This window comes from Gymnogyps californianus, chromosome 1 (genome assembly GCF_018139145.2).
Source record: "Gymnogyps californianus isolate 813 chromosome 1, ASM1813914v2, whole genome shotgun sequence".
In the NCBI taxonomy this organism is placed as follows: domain Eukaryota; kingdom Metazoa; phylum Chordata; class Aves; order Accipitriformes; family Cathartidae; genus Gymnogyps; species Gymnogyps californianus.
In genome coordinates, this window is record NC_059471.1 from 79,708,564 (window position 1) to 79,733,415 (window position 24,852).

A 24,852-nucleotide genomic window follows, 5' to 3' on the forward strand; every position below is an offset into this window, starting at 1 on the left:
TCAATGCAAGGTGAATGGTAAAATAACAAGACACATGAGTCTGAGTTCATTACCTGCTGACTCACGTCAACCTCTCTCTAATAGACTGTTTTTTTGCAGATAATCAGGTTGTTACAGCATTCCAAGAAATTTATAAATGAGCTCTTGACAAAAGTTTCAAGAAAATATATTTATTTAATTTTAGCAGAGGAAGAAAACATAATAAATACAACAATTTCTTACACCCTTCTTTACAAGATTTTTTTACATTCAAACATCACACTTCTGTTACAAATTTCAATTAGTATTTCGAATTTTAAAAGACCACATTCACTGAAAAAGGCAAGAACTTTTAATGTTAAAAAATACAAATACCAGAGTAAAAGAGTGCAAATGGTTTATTTCTTGTGGCTAGTGCTACGTGTTCAAGTCCTTTAGAACACTGCAAGATATGTATTAGATCAGCAACATTGCAAGCATCCAATTAGCACGCACAACTATTACATTAAGTGAACAATACAGATTGTAATTTTTCATGGTACAATGTCGATTTGTCTCTCAAATAACACTGAAAAAGACTTTTCCAAATTTCTGTAATTATGGCAACATGAGCGTTTTACAAATCCCACACTCAAGTCCTCAGCTGAAGCAAAATGGATCAAAGCTTGAACCTCCTCAAAACAAGACAACTACCAGGCAAGTACAACTCCCATTGTGACATGTTCATACAGGTCTTTGGAGTGCAACTGATACTTTCTCGGCAGAAGCAGATGCAATTCCACTGGGACTTTCATTTTCATAAACAGGATTGGGACAGCAATCCCTGACACTCTGTAGGATGCCTGTAGCTGTGTTTTGACAGCCATCAGGTTTTGTTAATTTTCTGTGTACCATCTATTCAAACCAGTTTTCTTTCAGTAAAAATCGTACAGCATCATCAAATCCATTTTGGTACAATGATTCCATTTTCTCCTGGTTTGGTGGGAACAAAGCTTGATTAAGTCTTACTAGGTTGGCCAGAGACAGCTGCAACAGAGCGAGAAGCTATAAATTAGTTTATTAAAGCAACTTATCTAGACTTGACTGTGTTGCTATCTGTTCTGTCATCTGTTTCATGTAGCATATGTAAAAACAAAAGACCAGCATGGCTATGTCTACACTAGTAAATTAACCGTGTCCAGGTACGCTGCTGAGCGCCAAGACAAACTGGCACAAACGGTCTGCATATACACTGTTAAACTCACAGCCTCCAAGACAGACTGCCTGCCTGTAAAACTGCCCAAAGTTTCTGAAACATTTTAACTTTGAAAACATTCCCAGAACTGTCTGGCAGAGTGGTAGCTGGCACATGCTAAACTTGTGCAAGGAAATATTGTGACAGCTTACTAGTGCAAACAACCACATTCTTGGGAACGTTCCCAGACAATGTTTAACATATGACTATAAATGTAGCTTGTATTACCAACAAATTAAGAACTACTCAGGTTCTTAAGTGGTCACTTTGATGGTGTAAAAAGATTTCAGAACTTTGTTCTTGCATACAGACAGTATTAAATTGTTTACAACAAAATTAAAAATATAATTAGATTTAATAATGTTCTGAACACTTCATTTATATGATTACTACTTTAGCCACATACTTTACTATACATAATTTTGCAAAACAATATCAAAATCATCTTCATTATTTGAAGTAAGCGATTATTCAAATTCTGACACTAATAGATGGAGGAGGTTCAAAGAGACAGAAAACTGTTCACATTCCAATACAGATAAATGAAGATATACAACTCTTCATTTTACGCAGATTACAATATTGCTGAAAAAAATTCTTCTTAGTGCACATTTTTACAGCCTTAAAAGCTAAAGGTGCTTCAAATGGAATAGTTTAAAATGTTGCCTGAGATACTGCACAAGTCTGCACTTGCACGACCCTAGAAGCAATGTAACTCTGCAATCAATTTTCTATCTCTAAACTAATCTAATCACCAGCTCATTTTTCGTCCCCTAGATGCACTAGATATCAGATACAAATCACAACCAAGAAATACACAGTAAGTGATTGCATATATTTTCAATATATATGAAATCAATAATCTCATTTACCAAATACTACCATGCTTAAAATCTCCCTGTGAAACATTATAAAGATTCAGAAATTGGTCCAGTTTAGGATGACACTACATAATATGTTTTCTTAATTTGAGTAAAATTAGTGTTAAGAACTGTCTAAAAGAAACTAAAAAAAAGTACCAATTATTGCTAATTTTTATTTTTTCTTTCTAATGGAGTTTTGTTGACAGCTAGGTCTACCGCTATTCAATACATTCTTTCATCATGTCAAAGGAAGCAATACTGTGGTTAAAGTTTGTGAGACAAAGCTTGCAAAGACAGAAATGTCAACGATGAAAAGGTCATAAAAATCTGTCTTTGCCTATATTTCAATACACAGAAATGCTTCTGTAACATCTAACAAAAAAACTTCTGGAAAAGCATTGTGGTCACAAATGCTCACGAGCTCTCTTGAGCAATGAGGTGACAAGTCATTGTATACCATTTCAAATGTACAACTTAAACTTGTATTTTAAATTCAGTTAAAGCAGCTGATTTCAGTAAGTATGAAGGGATGTTCTGGAGTTTCTCTCTCCTGAGGTATTCTACAGAAGTCTTAATTTTTTTTTTTTCTATAAACACTCTGCCTAGCCAAAGACAGCTGATACTTAAAGCAAGCCTAGATTATTTACATTTAATAGCCTGTGATAATTTGCTCAATTTTGTACTAGATCAATGCTTTTCAACCTTTCTTCTTTATTCTACATTTTCCTTCCCTTATGTTTAAGAAAAAGTTTACCCTCCATTTGCAAAACAGAAAATGCCAAAACATTACTTAAGTTGATGTATAAGCACAAAATAGACGCCTAAAAATAAGCCTAACCTTAACTGCACAACTACCTTTTCTTCTACTGAAGTTATTTAATAAACAAGCAACTCACCATTATATCTTGTTTTGCAAATTTAACATAAAGATCCACACGTCCTTTATCTTGTGGACAAATATCTAATCGACCGCTGAAAGGAGAAATCGTCACAGTTCTTCCAACAGGCAAGATAGGAAGGCCATTGGTAAGGCCACCATCAACCCACTTCTATTGGAAAATAGAAATATTTTCAAAGTACCCTTAGTACAGTATGATCATAACTGAATACTTCATCCTTCCTGTCCCTGCCTCCTCCACCCCACCCTCAAGAACACTTACAAGTTTCCTTCTCAGAATACCATGAATCAGCTTGAGTATGAAGCATAAAAATCAAGGAACTAACAATGTACACACAGAGCATTTAATCAATGAGCATTTGACATAATATGTGAATGTGTGTAATGTATTTATCAAGCTACTGATAAGGCTTGTTAGTTAATCTAATAACAAAATGCCCCATACAGAATTTTTCTCAACACATACATGAAAAGATAAGACTGTTAATATTACATGTGAACTATATCAGATAATGTATACTCCTCTAAAACATTACTCTGATTCAAACTAGGAGCTGGACAATCTGTATATGCCAGTAAACTGACTGCACAAGCTAAACCAAACATGACTCCTCTTTTCTTCTTTCGGAGCCTCCTGTCTTCTTACATACATAACACAAGACAGCAACAGCTGGAAAGCGGAAGGTAAACGTGGGAAGGAGCTGAACAACTATGGCACATAAGCGGGAGCAGACATCAAGTCTGCTACAGGAGTTGAGTATAGGAAAGAAGGAGGAAGAAAAAACAAAAGCAATCAATTAATTTCTTGCAGAGCCCCACATATTTCTTGGTTCTAAAGGCAGTCTAGTGGGACAAGCCTGATCTTCACAGGGACCACAGCCAAATTCTGTTCCAGTATAAGCAGGGACAGCTGTAACATCTCTTGTCAATATATTTTATACATTCATATTTTTTTCTCTGCTTACATGCATAACCCAAAACTCAACATCAGCCTACTGGCTAGATGCATTCACTGACATCATACATGAGTTCTGGTGATCAAATGCAGCTCACCGAACTTTACGTATCTACAGCCAATTAGTCATTCTACACTTCCTTTATCATCAAGGGAGAGAAAACACTTCTAGCACACGATTCACCTTATCCTAAAGTAGGTATTTACATCTGATTTGAATTGTGCTGAAAAAGTGCTTTCTTCTCCACTAATTATAAAGGAAACATACATTAACTACGTAAGATGTAGACTACTGCAGACATGTAAAGCTAGGCAAGTTGAAATGCTGTAAGAAATAATATTATAAGATTCCCCTCAGTGTTTCTTAAGGGTTTGACCTCCCCAAAGGTAAACTGAATACTCCAGGATATCATCTTCAAGTTTCATTAACACAGAACACTAAAAACAAATGGCAAATTGTACTAGTACTCTTCAGCACCAATCAGGCAGAAGAATACCCTTCTGCTGTAGGTGATACTATGTGACCATTATGAAATAGCAAAATAATGCAAGTTTTCCCACAAAATTCCTGAAAACACCACAGGAATTTAGTCACAAAAACAACCCCCAAACCAAAAAACTCCCACAAAAAGTATACTATTGGGAAGTTGCTTATGAGTTGAGACTGTTTTGCCTTAGAAAAGGAGGCAAAAAAAAAAAAAAATTTCCAAACCCATTTAAAGCTATCTTTCAGATTTCTCAAACTCCATTACACCATTGCTATGATAACTGTGAGTAAAGCTGCAACATATCTTAACATTTCTAACACCAAGGCTTTTTCTGTGTGTGTTTATAGAGTCATTTATTATTGATTTATATGCAATGTTCCTTGGAGTACTAAGTGACTTTTTGTTGCGATTCCTACAGTGAAAAGAACAGTGGAGTCCCTGTCTAAGCCACTCCAGACACCATAACAGATGACATTATTAATGTCTTTCACAAGTCTAGCTTAGTACTTTTACCACTTAAGAGTTCTCTCACTTTTAAAAATTCTGATTATTTAGGTTTTTCCCCTCTCCTCTCCTGTAACTTCAATATTTACTTGAAAATCAAAACATTTACCAAGGCAAGGGCAATACTTTTTATTAAGCACTATCTTTTGTAGATTCTGTTATTCCGGGCTGACGTGCTCTCTGTCATTTTACTTTCTTTCAAGCATTTGGGAGAAACTGCTTCTCAGTCAAAAACACTTTAGCTTCACAGTCCCTCATGTTACAAAGTTAAAATAAAACATTTATATGCTGCAAATAAAGAGATGTAATGCCCCAGCTTCTTTTAATTCCATTAACCAGTTCTTGAAAAATGCTTCTTAGCTGATGAGGCAAATTCCTGGTAACTTCTGAATTAGTTTCTCTTTTCTAAGTACAGTGCAAAGACAGAGAAAGTTCTGAAATAATGTGTAATGAAAACTAAACCAGACAATGAAATTGAGGATGCAGGCTGGACCTAATGGCGTCTACCCATTTACCAGTAGACGGTTTTTACAAAGCTGTTCTGTAAGAACTACAGTGACACAAACTACAGCTTCATCATCAGATACAGTCAACTCAATCATCTGCAGATCTTTATCTGGCTTAAAGATTAACCTTGCCAGAGATTCAGAGGACACCAAACCAGCTCAAAGAAAGATAATTTCACATGGAGCAAGCTTGCCCTGGTGTTACTGGAAGCCTAGTCCAAGGGCACCTTAAATCCCCAACCCAGGTAATAAACTAGCCCAATCTGGTTAAGGCCATTAACAGACTATAAATTCTCAGATGTTATCTTACACTCCCTTTTCCTTCATATTTTTTTTAGGCTCATCAAACCAGAAGAAAACATACTATGAACAGATTGATGTTATGTCTATGCTACCATGCAATTTAGCTTATTCACCCCAAAAGTCTAGCCTCCAAGCATGCATACTATATGTAAGCTAGCTAATCCCAGTATGAGCCAAATGCTTCCCAAAAAGTATTCTTCCTAAAAAGAAAACTAAAGTGCAATGCTGCTAACAGTTTACCCTAAGGTGCACTCTCTATAGGCAGTATGGACAGGCTAGCAACATGTTTGGCTATTTTCTGACACTATTCCAGCAAAAGTGCACCATACTCCCTTACATATCATGCATCACATACCTCAGATAACATACCAAAATACATTTTAAAAACACTCCCAGATGACCTGGTGATATGTATGCAGGTGACATATGTAGCCCAGAGAAGGTCCAGATCAACTGTTCTGAAGCACAGATAAGGCCAGTAGGCTCGAGCAGCTAGCAGGGAGTAAGCTTGATTCCATGCTGCCATAGACCATATGGCCTAAGGAATTTACTCCCTGAAACTAGCGTACATGCAGACAGACAGAGTATTGGTCTGTTACAGTAAAGCTTTCAGGAAACTTAGAATATGATGCTAATATGATAGGTGTCCTTGCAGAGCCAAATCAATATCCAATCCATCTTACCGACTTCAGTGCTTACCATGTCTGGATCATGAGGTTACATGCCATGTATCTGGCTCTACAGTGCATGCTTTAGGGCCCCTATTACCCACCCACATATCTTCATTACTCACTATTCCAAACCAAGGAAATACTATTGCAAGAGAGATCCTAAGGTTTTTGCTCTCACCCTGCTCTAAGTGTTTTGGACTAAAGAATGGAAGTCACATGCATTTACAGGCAACAGTTTTCTCAAAAAAACCCAAATAAACAACCAAAAAAAAAAAACCCGCACCTAAAAAAAATCTCCAAACCACAAATGCACTGTTTTACAGAGTATGAGAAAAGTCAGTGCAGACATGCAGAACTAATCATTCCAACAAATAACAATCAATAAAGGCAACCTCATCCCCAGAAACTGCCTTTTCTGAATCTCACTTAAGGAGAGTAGTAAGGAGCTTTGCAAATGACAACAAGCTTTCAAGTAACAGAAGAACCAGTTTCCGTGAAACATTCATTGATGTCACTTTTGAATGCAAAAAATAAAGTTGGGTAGGAATGAGAACTGTCCACTAGGAGGAGGCTGCAGGTGTTTCAGTAAATACTACAACACCTATGCAAATCATAATAGAAGCGTTCACCCAGTAAAATGGGTTTTAAATAAGTTTTCGACAAAACGTGGAGCCAACTTTTCAATTTCTTAATTGAAAGAACAACACAAGAAATGTAACAATGACACTTCCTTCCCTTTAACTAATGTCAGAATGAACATAAAATATCCATGTATGCCCTTTGAACTGCACAAGGAGCATATAAAGACTCCAACCAACAAAATTTCCACGCTCTGGAAAGCTGCAAGCAATCTCCATTTAACTCAAGCAGTCAGGCAATACTGATTTAAACCCTTCAAACATTTTAGCTGATATGTATTGCTGTATACATAATTCTAAAGCTGACAAGCTTTCTGACATAACAAACTCCAACTCCCTCTTGCTAGAGACAAATGCATATGGTTTTGTGGGGGTTCTTAGGCAGGGTGGCTGTGAGGATTATAGATGTTCTAAAGGCATCATTTGGATGCGTATGAGGAAATAAAGGAAAAAGTATCATGTAGTATTTCTCAGAAAGAAAAAAATGGCTATTTTCATGCTCCAGTAATTACAAACAGACTAAACAGTCAAAATTGTTAAACTGTTAATATATTTACTTCAGAAAGACAAAAAAGTTCTTGAAGCTAAACCAAGTACAGGCAACCGTGAAAAGGTTTCCTTATAGTAGTGTACACCTCTGAAAACTTCAGAGCCATGTGCTATAGTGGAAAAAAAAAGGTTATTCTTTAATGCTTGTCCAGAGATAAGAGATCTGAAGGTACCTGGTAAGCATGTAATTCTGTACAGAACATGAGAACAACACATACGTAAACACACACACGTACTCCAGCAGCGTGCAATCTGCCAAGACCTCCCTTATCATTCCTTCCATTAAACAGAAAAGCAGAATGGTGGTCCTCTAAATGGCAAAAAACATTTTAGAGTTGGTAACACAGCTTGTCGTGAGAAGCATCTTTACTAAGAGAAGCTTCTTCTCATGGTAAGTGTTAGACATTATCTTTAGGAAACAGCTTCAGGCTACAGAGATCATTTCAGTCTCAACACCCACAATTTTTAAAACAACACATGAACAAACTCATGTCATCTTTCACAGTGTTCATCTACAGTATCAACAGAAACAATAACTATTCTACAAAATATAGTATTGCAGTTGCCTTCCCTTAAGATCAAATCATTGCCTCGTAAATGAAGAATGCTCTTACACAAAAAAAAAAAGCTGGTAGTTAAACTTAATGAAAAATTACCTCTCCTTTATATTCCACTGGCTTAATTCCTGCATATACTGGTACAAAACTACTTGCTAGCAGGACCTAGAGAAAAGCAAGCAGAAAGAATAGAGAACAAAATTGAAGAAAAGACAACAAAGTAATTCTGAACCGATACATATTTTCATACATATTTATCTATATTAAATAATATAGCAGTAAGCAGTCAATATATTAGTTTTACATAAAACTATTGTCATCTCAAAACGTCTTGTTGTGGTATGTCAAAATGTGATTAAAACTATTCAATAGGTTTTTTTTTTTTTATGACGTGATAGTGACAACTCTCAAAACAAATTATCACAAACTAACTCATTGATTAATGTGATTCAAAAGATATGAACTTAGTCTTACACAATGTGAAGTAAATCTATGATTTTGCAGAAACTAAATATGCATGTGCTGAAAAAAAAGATGCAATATAGAGTATTGTCAAAGAAGTTGACCCAATCATTCTGCTGGCGTATCTATACAGTGTTTACTCTTCTAATAAATCAGATTTTCTAAGAATTCAAAATTTCCAACAGACTATAAAGAGCCTGAAAATTCACATATGTGTATCTTTATCAGTATCGACACTTTGCATTTAATACATTCAAGTATTAACAAATTACTATTTGCCCTATTGTAAGCCTACATTGCTGTCTACAGCAGTTCTCAATTTTTATTTTTAATTTTTTTTTTTAGACCAGGACACCTCTTCTGTCATGTATAGATGTGCACACACACATAACTTTCTATCCACTCATAGCAATATCTATGAGAGTGTGTGTGTATCTCTATACCGATGTAACCACCTATATATACATGCAATCAGTATACAGCATTTCAAAGAGAAGGGGTAGATGTGTGGATAAAGTGCAATATGTCAGAAATTTTCATATAGCTAAATATGGTGAATATGCATGCATGTTCTTGCATGGAGGCATGACAGACAAATCTGTGGAACAGAAGCAGGTTATGGACTGGAGTATATACTATGTGAAAGATGATCATGTGCAAAAAACCCCACAATCCATGGGGATTATGGAAGAAAATGCCTGAGCTTTTTTTGGTGGAATTGCATTTATTTTTACAACAAATTAAGCTACTTTCAGTATTAAACACCTCTCCTCCCCTGACAAGTCTTAATTAAGGCTCTATATGAAGTCTTTCACTTTGAGAACTCTTTTCTTGCCTATTTCTCTCGCCAGTGATCTAGAATACCAGAGCTTTGTCTGAACTCATATAAAAAGGCCTTCTCTTCTTATTTTCCAAATGTGAGATTTTAGCTATTTCTCTACCACACAGGCCTTTCCCTCACAAAAGCATAAGATAAGGTCCCCCTTGAAACCCTTCCTCTCCAGATTTTGAAAAGTGACATCCTACAGGGTTCCCAAGTTCCCAACATCAGCTTCTTCCCCTGCCCAACTCCCTTTCTACTCTCTCCTTCAACTCCACCTCAGTAACTTTGGCCCTTCTAAACTAAGAGAAATGGGGACAAAAGGTTTAGTGAAGGAAAAGAGTCAAACCCAGGTGACCCCTGCAAAGTGTGAATTCTTTTCAAGAACACTGAAAAAAGCAGTTGGCCTTCCTTATAAAGTCACTTAGATCTCAAGAGCGAGGCGAGGAAGGACAAGTTTGAAGAACTAACACTTTCAGTATTTCCCTACCACTAATAGACCAGTGTGGACTCCTATTCACTGCTCCCACCTTTCCAAACTAAATACAAGTATTCTGTGCCCTGCTCCCTCACAAACATACAAATCATGCCTCTCTTCCCCCTCACCTCCAGTTTAGAACTGGAAGTCTAGGAATGCTGCTACATGATGATTGTCTTCACATATGTGAAGACTATTTCAAAAGTGGGAGATTATTAACTGCCTTTCTATGTCCACTGGGAAGAGTAAAAGAAAATAAAAGCTTAAAATTGTAGCAACTTATATTCAGTTTAGCCATTATGAAAAACTTTGGAACCATAAGGCCTGTTAAGCATTGAAACCAATTGCATGTGGAAATTGAAAGATTTCTGGCAGAAGGTATAGAAGTTTTGCTGTTATAAAACACCGTTTACCCAGCAGTATCTTTATCCATGCCTTGGATATAGTAGAACATGTCTAGGCGTAATATGATTATATAACCTAACAAGCTCTATCCTCTATGCTATCGGGGCAGCCACCAACATTCAGACTGTCGTATAAATGATACATGCATAGCTGAAGGCATGCACAAAAACATGTATTACAAGATGCACTGGAAGAACAGACAATATGAATGTATTCCAATGAGCAATTATTTGGAATTTTGTTACTGTTATTCCAACCCGTTCTACTGCTAGCATATGGAACAAAAGAATAGAACAGAAATGATTAAGTCAACGAAAGAACTATTGAAATACTAATAAAATGTATGTATTTCCAAGGTCGTCTTGACGCTTCTAATTGTCTTCAGGTTAGAAGATTTCACGGCAAAAAACCATAAACCTATAGAATAACCACCTCCATGCTTGTCACTGCTGGCTACTATAGCTAGAAATACAGTGCATAATTTGAGATAAACTTTTTGCATAATTATCTTTGCATGATTAAGTCCTACAAATTTTGATAACTGATTGACTGTGTAGAATACAACAGGGTCAAGATTTTAAAAATGATACTTTAAAGGCAAACTTCCAATGCATACTTCAAGATTTTGTTAATGAGTGTGATTTTTTTTTTTCTTTAAGTGTTAATTATAAAGAAGCTCTTATTTACTCTAAGCATCCACAAGGATAGGAAAAGAAGGAATTCCTTCTTATTCTATTTCCTCCTTTATTCTGCTATATCTTATGATGTCCTCCACTAAGATACAATCAATTACTAGAAAGAACATTTGCTTTACATGCATCTGAATTCCTCCTACCATTTCATATCAGCTTATGTATACAATCCTGATCCAAATTTAAAAAGCGGCACTCAAAAGAAGAGATGGGCAGTAAAAGATATGCTTTCCAGCAACAGCTAAAATACAGTTTATATATGGTACTTAACATTACATTATATCTATTCCCCACAAGGACCTGTAGAAAGTGTTGGATTTTATTTTTTTTAACTTCCTTTACTTTCTTTTGTGATGAAATACAGTATAAACGGTATCAGTGAAGTAAGAGATGCAAAAAGACTCAGCAAATTGTTAAAAAATTTGGAGATTCCCTATTTTATTCTCATTTACTGTAACCATTAGTTACCCTGTTACTTTTTAAACACACTTTGCCTACAAGGTAGTATTTTAAAAACAGATGAAGGAAACACACACACACACAATAAATTTTAGCAAAATTCGTGAAACTGTGGAATCAAATTCTGCTTCCGTTGTTTATGTTATGGTTGTAGCACCACTGATAGTGTAAGTGATTACTTGAGTAAAACGGTGATTTATTGTACAGCTAATAACATACTTCCAAGCCTTGCAGAAACTCAAGCATTTTTATTTAAAGCAGCAATATTCAACTTCGTTACCTTAATGAGGTCCTCCCTGGAGGCAAAATTTGAAATCAAGTGATTTTCCCCATTTTTGGTGTTAGTGACTGACACATAGAGCCGGTTCTCAGCTATCTCATGAGCATTTGAAGGAAGAATAGACTCTATGCCTTCCCTAGAGTAAAGAAAATGCTAAACATTATTCACCATCATTATTTAAAAACCTTGTAAATGCGTTAGGGGTGCAGACTCTCCATTTTCATTTAGAGAGCTTCACACAAAAATGATCTTATAGATGAATTAAGATAGGTACCTAAGCGTTTTCATAAAATCATAACCAGGCGTTACAGCACCAAAGTCCAATTTTCTAACTTCCTCTGCAAATCCATAGGCAAACTGCTTACCCTTCTGGAAATTAAAAATATTCATCATTAAGGATGTTTTAGTTATGGGAAGTATGTTCAATTGTGTTATCTAAAACATACTAGCGGCTAAAGCTTTAATCAATAGAAAGCTATAAGATCAGACTGAAATATTTTTCCATATGTGCTTGGTTTGTAACAAGATATGCATAACAAAATATTGATCCTTTTATAAGAACTAATTTGTAAGAAAACAAATTTAATTTAAATTTAATTAAAAAATTAAAAATTAATAATAATAATAAACCTTCACAAGAATACCACTTTAACAATCAAGGAAATTTAAAGGCTATTTTTCTGTATATTACCACTGCTAAATAATCAGTTCTCTGAACCACGCCATTACAAGAACTATCATTTATATTTCAAGTGTAAAGCCACCTTTTATTTTAAAGACTACTTCAGTACTAAAACCAGACACAAGTACCTTAAGATGCCTATAAGCATTAAAAAAATTACAATTATTACGATTTCTTCTCACTAATGCAAAAACCATGCTACTAACAAATGCACATATTTAACGAATACAATACTATTGAAGTATTTAATTAATGCAATACTATAACGGGTGACATAGGAAGAAAAGAGACTGCAGAAAACCAAGCAACTGATTCCATTGCACAGAGAACCTCTTTTACACAAGCTGAAATGCCTAGTGTTAATGACTGCAGAAAACTAGTTTGAAGTGTGAGCCATAAGAACTCCAAAAGGAGAGCAAAGGAATTGGCAGCATTTATTTTTTAGCAAAAAGATTCTGAAACAATGAATTATGATTCTGAATGCTTAAGACTCACTATTCAGTATTTGTATTCCTTTTTTTATCCTTTCATGCAGACTTCTCTAATGATTTTAGGGACTTGGGAAAAACCTAAATCCAATCTTACGCAACTTTCTGAAATTGGTACTCAATAAATATATTATACCCATATTCATCTATATAACCACTTGTTTACAGAGTAAAAGATCTGTCTATAGATAGTTTGGGGTTCCTGGCTTATTAGCTCCTGCATGAAGAAAAAATATGTTGCTAATAACAAAATAAATGATTGACATGACTGGGGAAAGGGAAAAAAAAAAAAAGAAAAAAGAGAAGTGAATGTGTCCTACTGAGGAGGAGGGTACAGGATTTAATGGACGGAAACACAGGAAAGAGTTGGGGTGAGGATTAGTATGAGATCAGGAGCAAGCTGATTGAAGCTGTTTAACTTCCTCACATCACTTGTATGACAGAGCACTCACCTAAGTGAAAGACAGAAATGTAGTTCTTGCATCCACTTTCTCTATATGGCCTTCGAATAAATGTATCAAAAAAGTTCGTTAAGAGGTCCATACCTCTTAAAGCAACAATCACTGTAAAGATTTGTGCTAATTCATTTCACATAGGTTAGGTTTGCACCTTTACCCTACGAGGTACTTGTCATTACCAGTTCCAAGCCAATTCAAATATATAAAACTGTATGCACCAAGTCTTGAATTTATTCTGCATTAGGCAGTTAGGTTTCTTCTGTAGCGAATCAGCTGGAAAGAGGCACATTCAGACACCTCTCTCTCAATTTAGAGAAGAAACCCACAAAACCCTACATAGAAGCACCTCAGAACTACCATCTTTATCAGATGCTTTAATAAAGCGATGGGGAGTTAAGAGTACCAGGGACCTGGATGAATCCAAACCTAGGTGAATGACAGAAAACTACATTCCACGTTACAAGTACTAAGAATAGACCATACCCAGACTCTCAATTCTTGCTGTCAAAAGTGACAACTTCTTACAGCTATGAATTGTTTATAATTTTAGTCTTAGAAGCTTTAAACAATACATCTAAATTTTAAATAGTGACTGAGGTCATATTCAGAAATTGTAACTACTTGTATTGAGTTACGCAAATGATATCAAACACGATCAAAGTACTTCTGAAATAGGTACTTATCTATAACTTTATAAGCCTCCCTAGAATTCTCAAGTCCCATGCCTTTTCAACAGTGACAAAAATCCAAGATACGACAGAAAAACATTTGCAAACTGTCCTATCAGAACAGCAACAGTCAAAACAAAAAATTCTCAATGTTACATTCTCTCCAAGATAAGGAAAGGTTGTATTAGAGCTTTGAGACTAGGAGACAGAGAAAGTCGTAATTATAGCTTGTCTAACATAGCCATCTCTGGGGAGAGGAAAAAAAAAAGAAAAAAAAAATTAACTGATGTAAGAGTTATATTTGTGGATATAAAATATTTGAAGTTAGAAATGTAACAAAGCTGGTAATATAATTATCCTGATATGAACAGTTAATTCTATTCAGTACACAACACTGCCTTTACTTAAATTCCATGAGAATTAGGAAGAATTATTCTCCCCCCAAAAAAGCTCTCAATTTTCCATTTAGACAATATAACAGAATGACTAAAAAGTAAATAAGAAACAATAGAAGAACTAAAAAGTTCATTAAACGTTCTTCAGTTTGCATTAAAATGACATATTTTCAGGAAAAATCCATCAGACTATATGTAATATAGGCTTAGTTTCCACAAACAAAAAATAAAAACCATTCTAATATTTTTACTTATTAAGATTTTTCTAAGTTGGACCAGGCTGGGAACAAATGTTCACACCCAGAGCCTACAATAAGCAGAAAAATTTCCTTGGGCTAAGAAAAGGCTAGCTGCTGTGCTCCCCCATCGAGGAAGTTAAAGTCAGAGGTATGCATTATACCAGGCAAACTTGAAACTGAACTACTAGTCAGAGGCTACAGAAAAGGAGTAACACCTGAACAGAATACAAGGTTCTCTTCACAACAGAGTGGAACTTGCCTAATACCAAATCATATAAAGAATGCACCTTGGGGTGGTGGAGGGGTGGAAAGAAGCCAGGGAAGAACTTACTGCTGAAAGCAACAACAGTGTACCTAACTCTGCAAACTAAGTTCATATCCCAGCAGAAACAAACAACAAACAAACAGAAAGATCAGTGCCCAAGTGTGGTATTGGCTGGCACTATTATTTGAATCAAATGCAGTGGAAGTTGTAATAAGCAAGGCCTGGAGAAAGTTACCTGATGCTCACTGGACTGAAACCTAAGTGTATTTAGAACAAAAATCTAACAGCCTTTTTTTCCCCCCACAATAATGCTGTTTATTATAATTCAAAATATTAAAGAAACATTAACATTTTGGCAAGGCCTAGTCCTCTACATATATTAAGGCAAAGTCACTACAGGCACTCCAGGAGGGCAAAGCAGCCTTAACCTATGGGGAAAAACAAACAAACAAAAAACAAAGAAAAGCTAATGCTCTCCCACAGAACCTGTAATAGAGTAGTCATTGAATATAACTTTGCTGTCTCTACATGACACCATATCCATGGTGAGAAAAGAGTGGCATCTCTGGAGAAAAAAACCCAAACATGCACGTATGCAGCACGTCAGAACAGCACGCTGTGAGGGTCAATCCCCGCTGGCACACAGCAGGGCTACTGCTGTTAAGTCGTGAACTTTACTGAGTCTAGAGGAGGTGCACAAGCCACTTCTTGCGCTGTCTAATGGAGCACAGACAGCCAGGAAAAAATTTGAGCCAGTGTGTGATGGTCTTTGACTTTGTGAAGATACATCCCATCTACCATTTTCATCTCCTTTCAGAAAAGGATGACAGGATGGTGCTATGCACTTGCTTAACAAAGCCTACCTCTAGCCGAGAAAACAATGATTAACTTTGTAATGTACAGTGATTAAGTGCATATACATTTCAGTATATTAAAGCATATCTGGCTGCATACAACTCAACATTCACACACATGAAATTTATATTTACATAGCTTAAAATATAAAGTTCATATGACAGATTTTTGTCATAAAGAAATACTTGCTTCACAAACATTTTTGCCCTTGCGTCACAGATTTTGTTAATGAAAACATGTACATGAGTCCTGCTGCTTTACAAGAAGCAAGAAGAAAAACAAGAAGCAAAATATTTAAAAAAACTTAATGGTAGATGATTATATCAAAAATATCCTTTGAAAATGATCATGTCCTATACCTACGAGTTTATTAATTTACCTCTATATTTTCTGGTACTGCTAATAAGACAGTGGCAGCCAGTGATCCCGCAGAAGCTCCTGCAAAAGCTTTCACAACTTTCAGTAACTTCTTACCATGTCTGTAAAAAGCAGCTGCTGCCCCCAAGTGGTAAATACCCAGAAAACCACAAGCTGCAAATGACAGATTGATATGTTTCATTTTTGCTGTGGAAATAAAGTTTCACAGTCAGAAAAAGGATCAGTGAATTTTATTTTATAATACACATCTATTCTTTTGGCACAGAACACATAATATACTAGATCTACATAACAAAAAGCAGTTTATTTAAGAGCAGTAAAAACTTTTGATTACCAAATATATCAAACAAGTAGCAGTTAGTTTAGCATCTTCAAAATTGAAAACTCTAAAATATTCCTTAGCAAAAATTCCTTTTTCAATCAAGAAATAAATATATATATCTATATACAACGTAACTGCACATTTTCATCTGATTTGTCAAAGAAACACAAAATAAAAACAGCTACTCAAAAGTGATCAAAGAATGCTGTTGTAGAGCAAACACTGTTAGCCACCTAGAGTAAAAATCAAATTAATTATAAAACTGCTGGCTACTGTGTCATCATACTCCTGTTACACACACACAGCCTTGAACCCAATATAATTCTCTAAGAAAGTAATTTTTTTCCTTCACTTTTGGAATTCATTTGCTTACTAGTATTATTAGTAATCATTAATAGGCAAATTCTTATTTAAAGTAATTTCTTATTTAGAAAAGAAAAACACACAACATATTGTTGCTACTATTAAAATAAGAAGGAATAAAAAAAAATCAAAGTAAAATACAAAGCACTAAATGTATGAAAACACACACACACACTCTGAAGGTGTCAAGGATAGAATTTAAAACTAACAAAACACACAAATAGGAAGCGTAAGTTCAGATCGTTAGGGGTGGTTTATTAAAAAAAATAAAATAAGGCTGTACATTTTATTAGCTCTTCTGTTTCTGCAAATAAATACAATTATAAAAGTAAGATATTTCACAGATTATATTGTATAGATATACAAGCTATTGTACAGATTATCTTAGTATTGAATTAAAAATAAACTCTTAGTATATTTGGGTACATCTCAATATGAATGGGACCAAAAAAAAAAAAAATCGTTATTTTTACTGGTATATATCAGGGATCAGTATCAGGAATATACTTGATTTTTCTGGTTCATAATGAGATAGCTGATGAGATGTTTCTTTTGGAAATAATCTACAGACACAGTGGTATCATTTCTGATGAAGAGAGGCAACCATGTACAGCAACAGATTCTGGTTTAAGTTGCCTCTTCAGCTCGGAAATGGGAAGCGCAGGAAAGATGAAGATAAGGAACAGCTTTCAAAACCACCAGATAAGAAGACATGCTGAACTCAACTGCTTTACCCACAACATGATTAAAATTGGACCATTAATGGGGTCTAACCAGGTTTACTGAGAGAGAGCGAGCAAGCGAGCACATCTCATAGCGACAGGGCATACTGTTTGGTGCATCAGTCATTCTGCTAAAACACTACACTATCCTAAGGTAGTTTATCAACTGCGCTTTACCCCCTTTACACTGGAAACGCTTGCATATCCACTTATAAGTAGGAATACCTGTAACTTATATCTAACACATTTGTACTGACAAAGAATTTGAGGTTGGCTCTTGCTGTGACAATGAGAGAAAGGCATTTGCAATGAAGCAAATGATAAATCACGTTACTACTTTTAAAAAGAAAGGATCTTTTAATTTAAAGAAAAATCATTGTACTGCATAGAAGATAAAAAAAGTTTACTCAAGATTTTACTGGAAAACAACAAACACAACTCTACTTTGAAGATTTTTTTTTTTAGTAGAGTGGAAGAAAACTAAAACAGACTTTGAAGTATGATGCCATGATGTGCCTCCTTTCAGGCTAGTTAAACTCTTGGGAGTTTAACCAACTGCTGCAGCTGTTTCCATGCCTTCTACAAATTAGGAGCAAAGATGCATTTGCATCACAGGCCGCTGACAAAAAGGTGAAGTTGGTTAAAGCAACTGCATTATTAAGTAGGAAGAAAAGCAAGCATGGAAGAATTAACTCCCATTTTTGTCCAAAAGAGATTTCAGGCTCAAGATACTACTAATGTGAAACATTATATGAAATAAGTATCACGTTTACGTAGTTGATTGGTCAGAAAATAAACAAGCAAAGTAAGAGTTCACAAATCCCAAGAATTATATCTAAGTGACCTATGAAATATAACTAAGAAACACAAGTGTACAGTAATAAGGTTATGTAAATAAAAACAAGCATATGTATGCTTATGTACATGTATATACACATCTTCCAAACTTTCTACAAGGCTCATCTACAAAGCATTCTAAAAGGTGTCTCTCCCTGCTGGAAAATATTTACATGTTCACAAATCAAAAAAAGATGAAAACTAAAAAGAGTATCTAAAGCATAGTTACAGCAAGAAATTTTAGATTAAAACATTTTTTAAAAAAGAAAAAAAATCCCTACAAATGTCAAAGACAATCACGCTTCATTGGATAAAGAACTGGCTAGTACATTTTCTCTAAAGCGAGAGCAGAAAAGGAGGTTATGTGAACTGAAGAGATGATTTGAATCTCAGATCAAAAACTGCTGAAAATATACTGACTAAAGTCAGATGTCCATGTCTTCTCTTACAAGGCTTCATGAGGAAATTTTATTTTCTTATATGAGCTTTAGTCCTATCCAATTATCAGTTATTGCAAGTAACCACTGTTCTCTTGAGTGTCTGGATACATGGCATTCACTCTTTGATGTGAGTTAATTTCTTAACACTTAGATCCCATACTTCCCTTCCTCCTTCTTCATTCCCCTACCCAAGAGACAGAAAGAGAGATCATTGAATTATTCACAACAGTTTCTTGACTGACAAAAGGATTCCGTGAGAGACAAACATGCAAAAAGAAAAAAGAACACTAAGATTTCAAGTAAAGGAATACTGTTAAAGAATGCTGCTAGTCTCATACTCTGTTAAGAGTAGACTAATTTCAAGTCCAAAAAGATGAAATGAATGCAATCCAAAAAGCGGTTAAAAATAAATCTCTTTTTTTTTTTTTTTTTTTAAACAAAAGTACTTGATCCACTGGACTTGTATGGCATGCAATACAGCACTGTTTTACAGATTCCCCAAGAGAACTGCAAATCAAAAGTAGCAACAGCATGGCTGTGTTATCAAGGCACTACATTTTTATTAATTAGGAACAGTTCCCAGGTCTACATTATGTATTTGTCACATATGCATAAAATTTAAAAATACTTCAGTACAAATGTTAATTGGCAGGTGACATTCATGTTCAAATGATAAATCCAGTGGTTACATCTAGCTGCATGACTGAGAAATTGGTTTTGCACATACATGTAACAACCCTACAAGTGGGTAGATAATGAGAAAAAAAAATAATCATTGAATCATAGAATAATTCAGGAGGTCTCTTGCCCAACCTTCTGCTCAACACAAGGTCAGCTATCAGATCAAATCGGGTTGCTCAGGGCTTTATCCAGTTGTTAATTTAAAAATCATGTAATGTTTAGCTCCTAAGTGATAGCTAGTATCTGTTGCTAGGTGAAACAATCAGGTCTTCTTTCATTTGTTCAGAATATTAAAATCAGTAGAGTATTGCAAATAATCAGCATTATAGAGAAGAAACAACAGAACATTAACATCTTCATTCAGCACTACGCATCTACCTGCAGGGAGGTTCTGTACATTGAATTGAAGGCCTCTTACAACAAATCTGTAACAAAGCACTTAACCTACAAAGATGATAGAGAAGAATAAGAATCATGGTTCTATAAGGAACTATCTGCTTGACAGGTGCAGTTAAGCAATGTTTCACCTTGCAAAGGAATCTCTGAGTAAGAGGAAAAGATAAGACAGCATTCATCAGATGAATGTCCTTTAAAATCAAAAAAGCAAGAAATAGGAAACCAAGATACTCACTTTTATAAGGATATAAACTTTCCCATTTCTTTTGATTCTTGCAAATATGTCATGGCAACACTTGATTTGCAAGTTAGAATGGTGTATTTCAGAGACAGTATGATTCAAAAATGTCTTTTGCTTTGATGATCTGGTAGATCACTGCTCTTTTGATCAAAAAGAATAGTAGGGTTATAACAACTCCAAAGAGGACATACAGAGAAATTTAATTAAGTCTACAGTATGACTATTCCCTGCCAGTTTCTTACAGAGTACCAAAAATAGGAGCACAGTCACATCTGGACATAGACCATTTTTTCAGCTGCCTGAGCAAACAGCAGAAATCTTGCTATTTTAGAAATGGTATGAAACACTTGTTCCACAAGACTTCAGAACAAATATTCTTAGAGGGTTTAACATAAGTTCTGACCATTAAAGATATTATCTATTAACTCAAAGTTATCATATAGGCATGTCTTAAGAAAAAATTCCAATGAACCTTAAAAGATGCACAAGTGCACTTGAGCTGGATAGTGCACACACTGTAGAGATATGATGTAAATAAGACATAGCAAATGCTTTTGCCACTGCTTTTCAAAAACGTTGTCATCTTACATGATTGGCAAATTTCAAAACATAAAAATTTTAACTGGCTAAGGGGATAGGGATGGTTCTGTTGTCTACAAGAAAAAACAGAAGCATAAGAAGAGATAAGTACAAGAAGAAACTAGAAGGACACTGGGGCCGTTCAATCTCATTACTTTACAGATAATGCAGGAGCATTCAGGCATAAACATAAACCTAAGAGTTCTATTTAAAAAATTCTCGCATCTGTGGAAAAAAAAAAAAGAATTCACTGGTGATTAAAATTATACTGGAGGGGGCGGGGGGGCATTTCTGTTGACTCAGCACTCTCATCCATTTGTAATGCAAACCTACAAGAGAATGTATGTAAGGATACAAGCCTGTACAGTAGAATTATGATACAGTACAACATAGCTTTTTCAGGATAGGTACTGTCTGCCTAATTGTCATGCACAAGAAATAGCACAACAGTTTCTCATACTGCTGTTTCCTGAGCAATATAATTATATAAACAGTGTACAATCTCAGTGTCTTAACCAGTCATAACCACCTCCCTCTCATCCCACTTGTACACAAAAGCTGAAAATGCCCAAAGCAACTGACTAAAAAACCTTTACAAACAAAAATTAAACATCCATAGAATGCAAATGACTAAGCACCCTAAAGCACAGGAGCTAAAATGTATGATGCATAACAGCACATTCGAGGATTAGTTATTAGCTAGGAATGACAAAACAAGCAAAGTTATGGAAAGAACTTTTTAGCTAGGCAGCATTGCTAAAATAAAGGTCATAATCATAACTACTAATTTACCTGAATCAGAAATCGCCACTCACACAGGAATGTTTAATTGCTTTTTCACATTTATAACAGAAAAAAAAGTTCACTAGCATCAGAGACCATTTGTAGCCTTCAGTGAATCTCAAGAAATTGATTCTCCTAGTCAAAAACAGGCTCACACAAAACAATAACCTATAACAACAATAACAACAGCAGACTGTACTCTACTTAAGAGTCACCACAGTTGCTAGCAAGAGAACGGGAAAACTAAGTTTTGCATCTATCCAGTCACACGGAATAAGCATTGTAAGAGTCTGATGAAGTTGAAGAAAAAAATTAAAATAATAATAATATAAAATAATCAGTACACAATCCAATCAGCCATTAAGACACTTAGGAAAATTACATGAAAATTACATGAGTCTTTGCAGACTATAAAAATTGTGTACAATTCCCTTAAAACTAAAAAGTACACACATCACTTGTATCACAAAACTTTCAGATTAAGAGTTTAGACCATCTTGATCATTAATACAAGATGTCTAGAGAGGACAGGGAATGCTGACTTTTTAAGAAGAGGGTGGCAAAAGATTCAATACCTTCTAATGAATGTTGGCTTCCATCACATACTCCACTGGGACTTTTTCCAGCAGCTTTTTTAGTTACCTCTGCACTAGTAGCCATTCTTGTATCTACTACTGATTGTTTATCATTTACCTTGGAAACCTACAATCATACAGTCAAATATTACTATTAAAAAGAGAAACAACAGGCAAATATAAGATGAACATTATTTATCCTTAAACAGATTAATAAAGACAATTAAAATAGTTGTAAAACCATCTAGATGAATTTCTCAATTGCTTAGTCCCTACTAAACTAGTTGAAACCACAATGTTCCACTATTTATACATGCAGCAATTTATATTTTAAAGATGAACTTAATTAGACATCTCGAAAAACATTGCCATTTGGAACTGTCAGTGTCCAAGATTAGCCTTAACTTTGTGTCCTTTCCCACTATTTTTGTTTATATCCACAGATTTTTTTTTTTAATAATCAAACTCTTATGTTTTTATCCTCCCTTACCAATCCAATAAAAATTGACTTCCCACACACACACACTTTTTGCACAATATTGCATTAGTAAAAAGTTTTCCAGAGAACTCTGGTCCTACTCTTCACAAAAAGGGCTGTCGTTCTAACTAAGAAGCCTGTCAGTTATCATGCAATATTGTCTGAAGTATAATTTGAAAAAAATTAATGTTTCTCCCCAACTTAGGACTATCAGACAAAAAGTTCATTGTGAAACACTGGTTCTCCTGCAACTTGTTGCTGCCTGCCCCTTTACCTTGATATACTAAAGGCATCTTCAATTCATAAATAACGCTGCAAGATCAAAAGCTTAGCTCTGTAGATTCTAAAAGAAATTATATTATCATCACTGCATTGATGCCCATCACTCATACCTAGAGCACCACAAAAATACTTACCTGGAATTTAACTCTGTTATGTGGCGCTCTTATGGTGCAATAGTTTAGAACTCCAATCCAGAACTGCTGAGTTTTTGGAAACATCCAACTACACAATCTGCCTTCTTTCAACTGAAGCAACAGTATTTGAGCACTAAAAAGACTTTTAGCAGTCCACATTTTCTTAAAATGGATCCAGATGATGTGGTAACCAAACTGATACTCTCAGAAGCTGTTTTACCATGGAGTTACAAAGGAAGTATCAACAGATCAGCGTGGACACCATAGAAGTACACAGTAGAAACTTCCTCTCTTCTAAACATAACCTGTTTAAAAACATTAAGGGGAAAAAAAAAAAAAAAAGAAAAAAAAATAGTTGAAAGGCAGTTGCACATCAAGGCCCTGATACTGTAACAAGGCCCTCTTCACAACCCTCTCACTTAAAACATAGATGCATTAACAGTTGATTCACTTGACAATGAAACAGTTCTAGGCAGAACTTTGGTTCAGCAGCTACTCTCTCTCTCACCAGCCTCCATCTGGCACTGTGTTGTTCACCACTGACCATAAAGTCAACTGGTCATTTCAGAAACAGGAAGGACTAAAATTGTTAATAACGCAAAGAACAAGCGAACAAACCATCCCTTATAATTAACAACGTGTACACACTGTTCCTTCTACCTCAGCTGAAAAACGTGCAAGGAGCGTTCCAGCAACTTCAAACCAATTGTTCACGAAATGAAGTGCTGACATCCAGATCCTAGTAAGAAAAACTCAAGCATGCTGGCCGGTACAAGGCAAGCCTTGTAATCTTCTATGCCACAAGGTTATCGTAGGAGCGAGTCACAAATCAAATCTAAGTCTGGTTTACACCTAGCAAGACTTTGACCATAAAGAATAACATACAGAAATGCACTTGTTCAGTTGAAAAGCAGGTTATTGCCCTGACTACCAGTGCTAACAAGCTCAGCGTGATTCTGTGTAGGCGAGGTCTCAGAGGTATACTATCAACTTCAAATTTAATCCCAATCAAATAAGTGAATTTCAGGTTTTCTGCTTCATCTTGTGTGCCATGAGATGAGGCCTACAATGCAATTTGATTTTTCCCACCTCCACTTTTGCTGAATAAACAACCGATATAAACAAGCAAAACAGAGCTGGAACGATGAGACAACATTTTTAAACGTAACAAATACAGAACGTCAGGTGACAACTGAAGCGAACGCAACACTAAGAAAAGTCGCTGCGTCTTTTAAACTTGCAAACTTACAACAGAAGGGCGATTTTTAAGCGGGCCACGTCCCTTCAAATTTTCAGCTCAGCCCCTCCCCAGTCTTTCCCCGCTTCCCTCCGCGCAGGCTCCCGCCTCAGACCCTCCCGGGGGTCTAACGCGGCCTACGCGCCGCAGCGGCGGCAGCCTGCCCCTCTCGGCTCCCAGGAGGGACGCGGCCGGCGGCGGCGGAACGGCCCCACCTCCCTCCTTAACGGCCGCGGAGACAACTCCGGCAGGGAGCAGCAGAGGCCGCCGACGGCTGGGGCTCGGGCCCCGGCTCGGCGGGGTCGCGGCGGGTCCCGGGCGGCCGCGGCCTCAGCCCGACCCCGACCCCACCCCCGAGGCGCCGAGCGCCCGCCCGCCCGCGCGTGCCCAGCCGCCGCGCCCTGGCCCGCACCCCGCCCGCCGCCCGCGGGCGGCTTGTCCTCGCGCCACAGCTCGCGAGACGGCCGGGGCTGCGGCGGGGCGGGGGACAGGGGCGCCCGCGGAGCCTCGGGGGAGCGGTCCCTCCCCCGTGACGCTGCCCCTGCGCGCCTGCGCAGCTTGGGGCGGGGGGGCGGATGGGATGGTGACGGGCGGCAGCGTCCTGAGCGCTGGG

At 36.4% G+C, this 24,852-nt stretch overlaps 1 protein-coding gene across 6 annotated transcripts; it reads right to left on the reverse strand.

The window, feature by feature from the left end:
- Positions 1-248: 248 nt before the first annotated feature.
- On the reverse strand, positions 249-24,330 carry PNPLA4 (patatin like phospholipase domain containing 4). 6 transcript variants are annotated; one of them, XM_050914918.1, is made up of 9 exons: positions 24,252-24,330; positions 23,003-23,307; positions 22,109-22,235; positions 16,171-16,322; positions 12,016-12,110; positions 11,742-11,877; positions 8,245-8,310; positions 2,973-3,125; positions 249-1,005 (listed from the first exon to the last, which is right to left on the reverse strand). In XM_050914918.1, exons 2-9 carry the CDS (start codon positions 23,159-23,161, stop codon positions 874-876), a joined length of 1,020 nt encoding a protein of 339 aa, XP_050770875.1. In that variant the 5' UTR covers positions 23,162-23,307; positions 24,252-24,330; the 3' UTR covers positions 249-873. The 6 variants fall into 6 exon arrangements, with proteins under 6 accessions (XP_050770875.1, XP_050770874.1, XP_050770876.1 ...); XM_050914917.1 differs by having other exon boundaries at positions 16,171-16,355; XM_050914919.1 differs by lacking the exons at positions 23,003-23,307; positions 24,252-24,330 and adding exons at positions 18,834-19,037; positions 20,166-20,311 and having other exon boundaries at positions 16,171-16,355; positions 22,109-22,152.
- Between the last annotated feature and the right edge of the window lie 522 nt (positions 24,331-24,852).

What these genes read in the sequence shown, in the direction of transcription:
- PNPLA4 (XM_050914917.1), bottom strand. Translation starts at nt 23,161, where the DNA reads ATGTGGACTGCTAAAAGTCTTTTTAGTGCTCAAATACTGTTGCTTCAG. An exon ending in GATTTTATGAAAACGCTTAG is followed by an intron (nt 11,878 to 12,015) that starts GTACCTATCTTA and finishes TCTTTACTCTAG; the next exon opens with GGAAGGCATAGAGTCTATTC. An exon ending in TTGCAAAACAAGATATAATG is followed by an intron (nt 1,006 to 2,972) that starts GTGAGTTGCTTG and finishes GCTCTGTTGCAG; the next exon opens with CTGTCTCTGGCCAACCTAGT.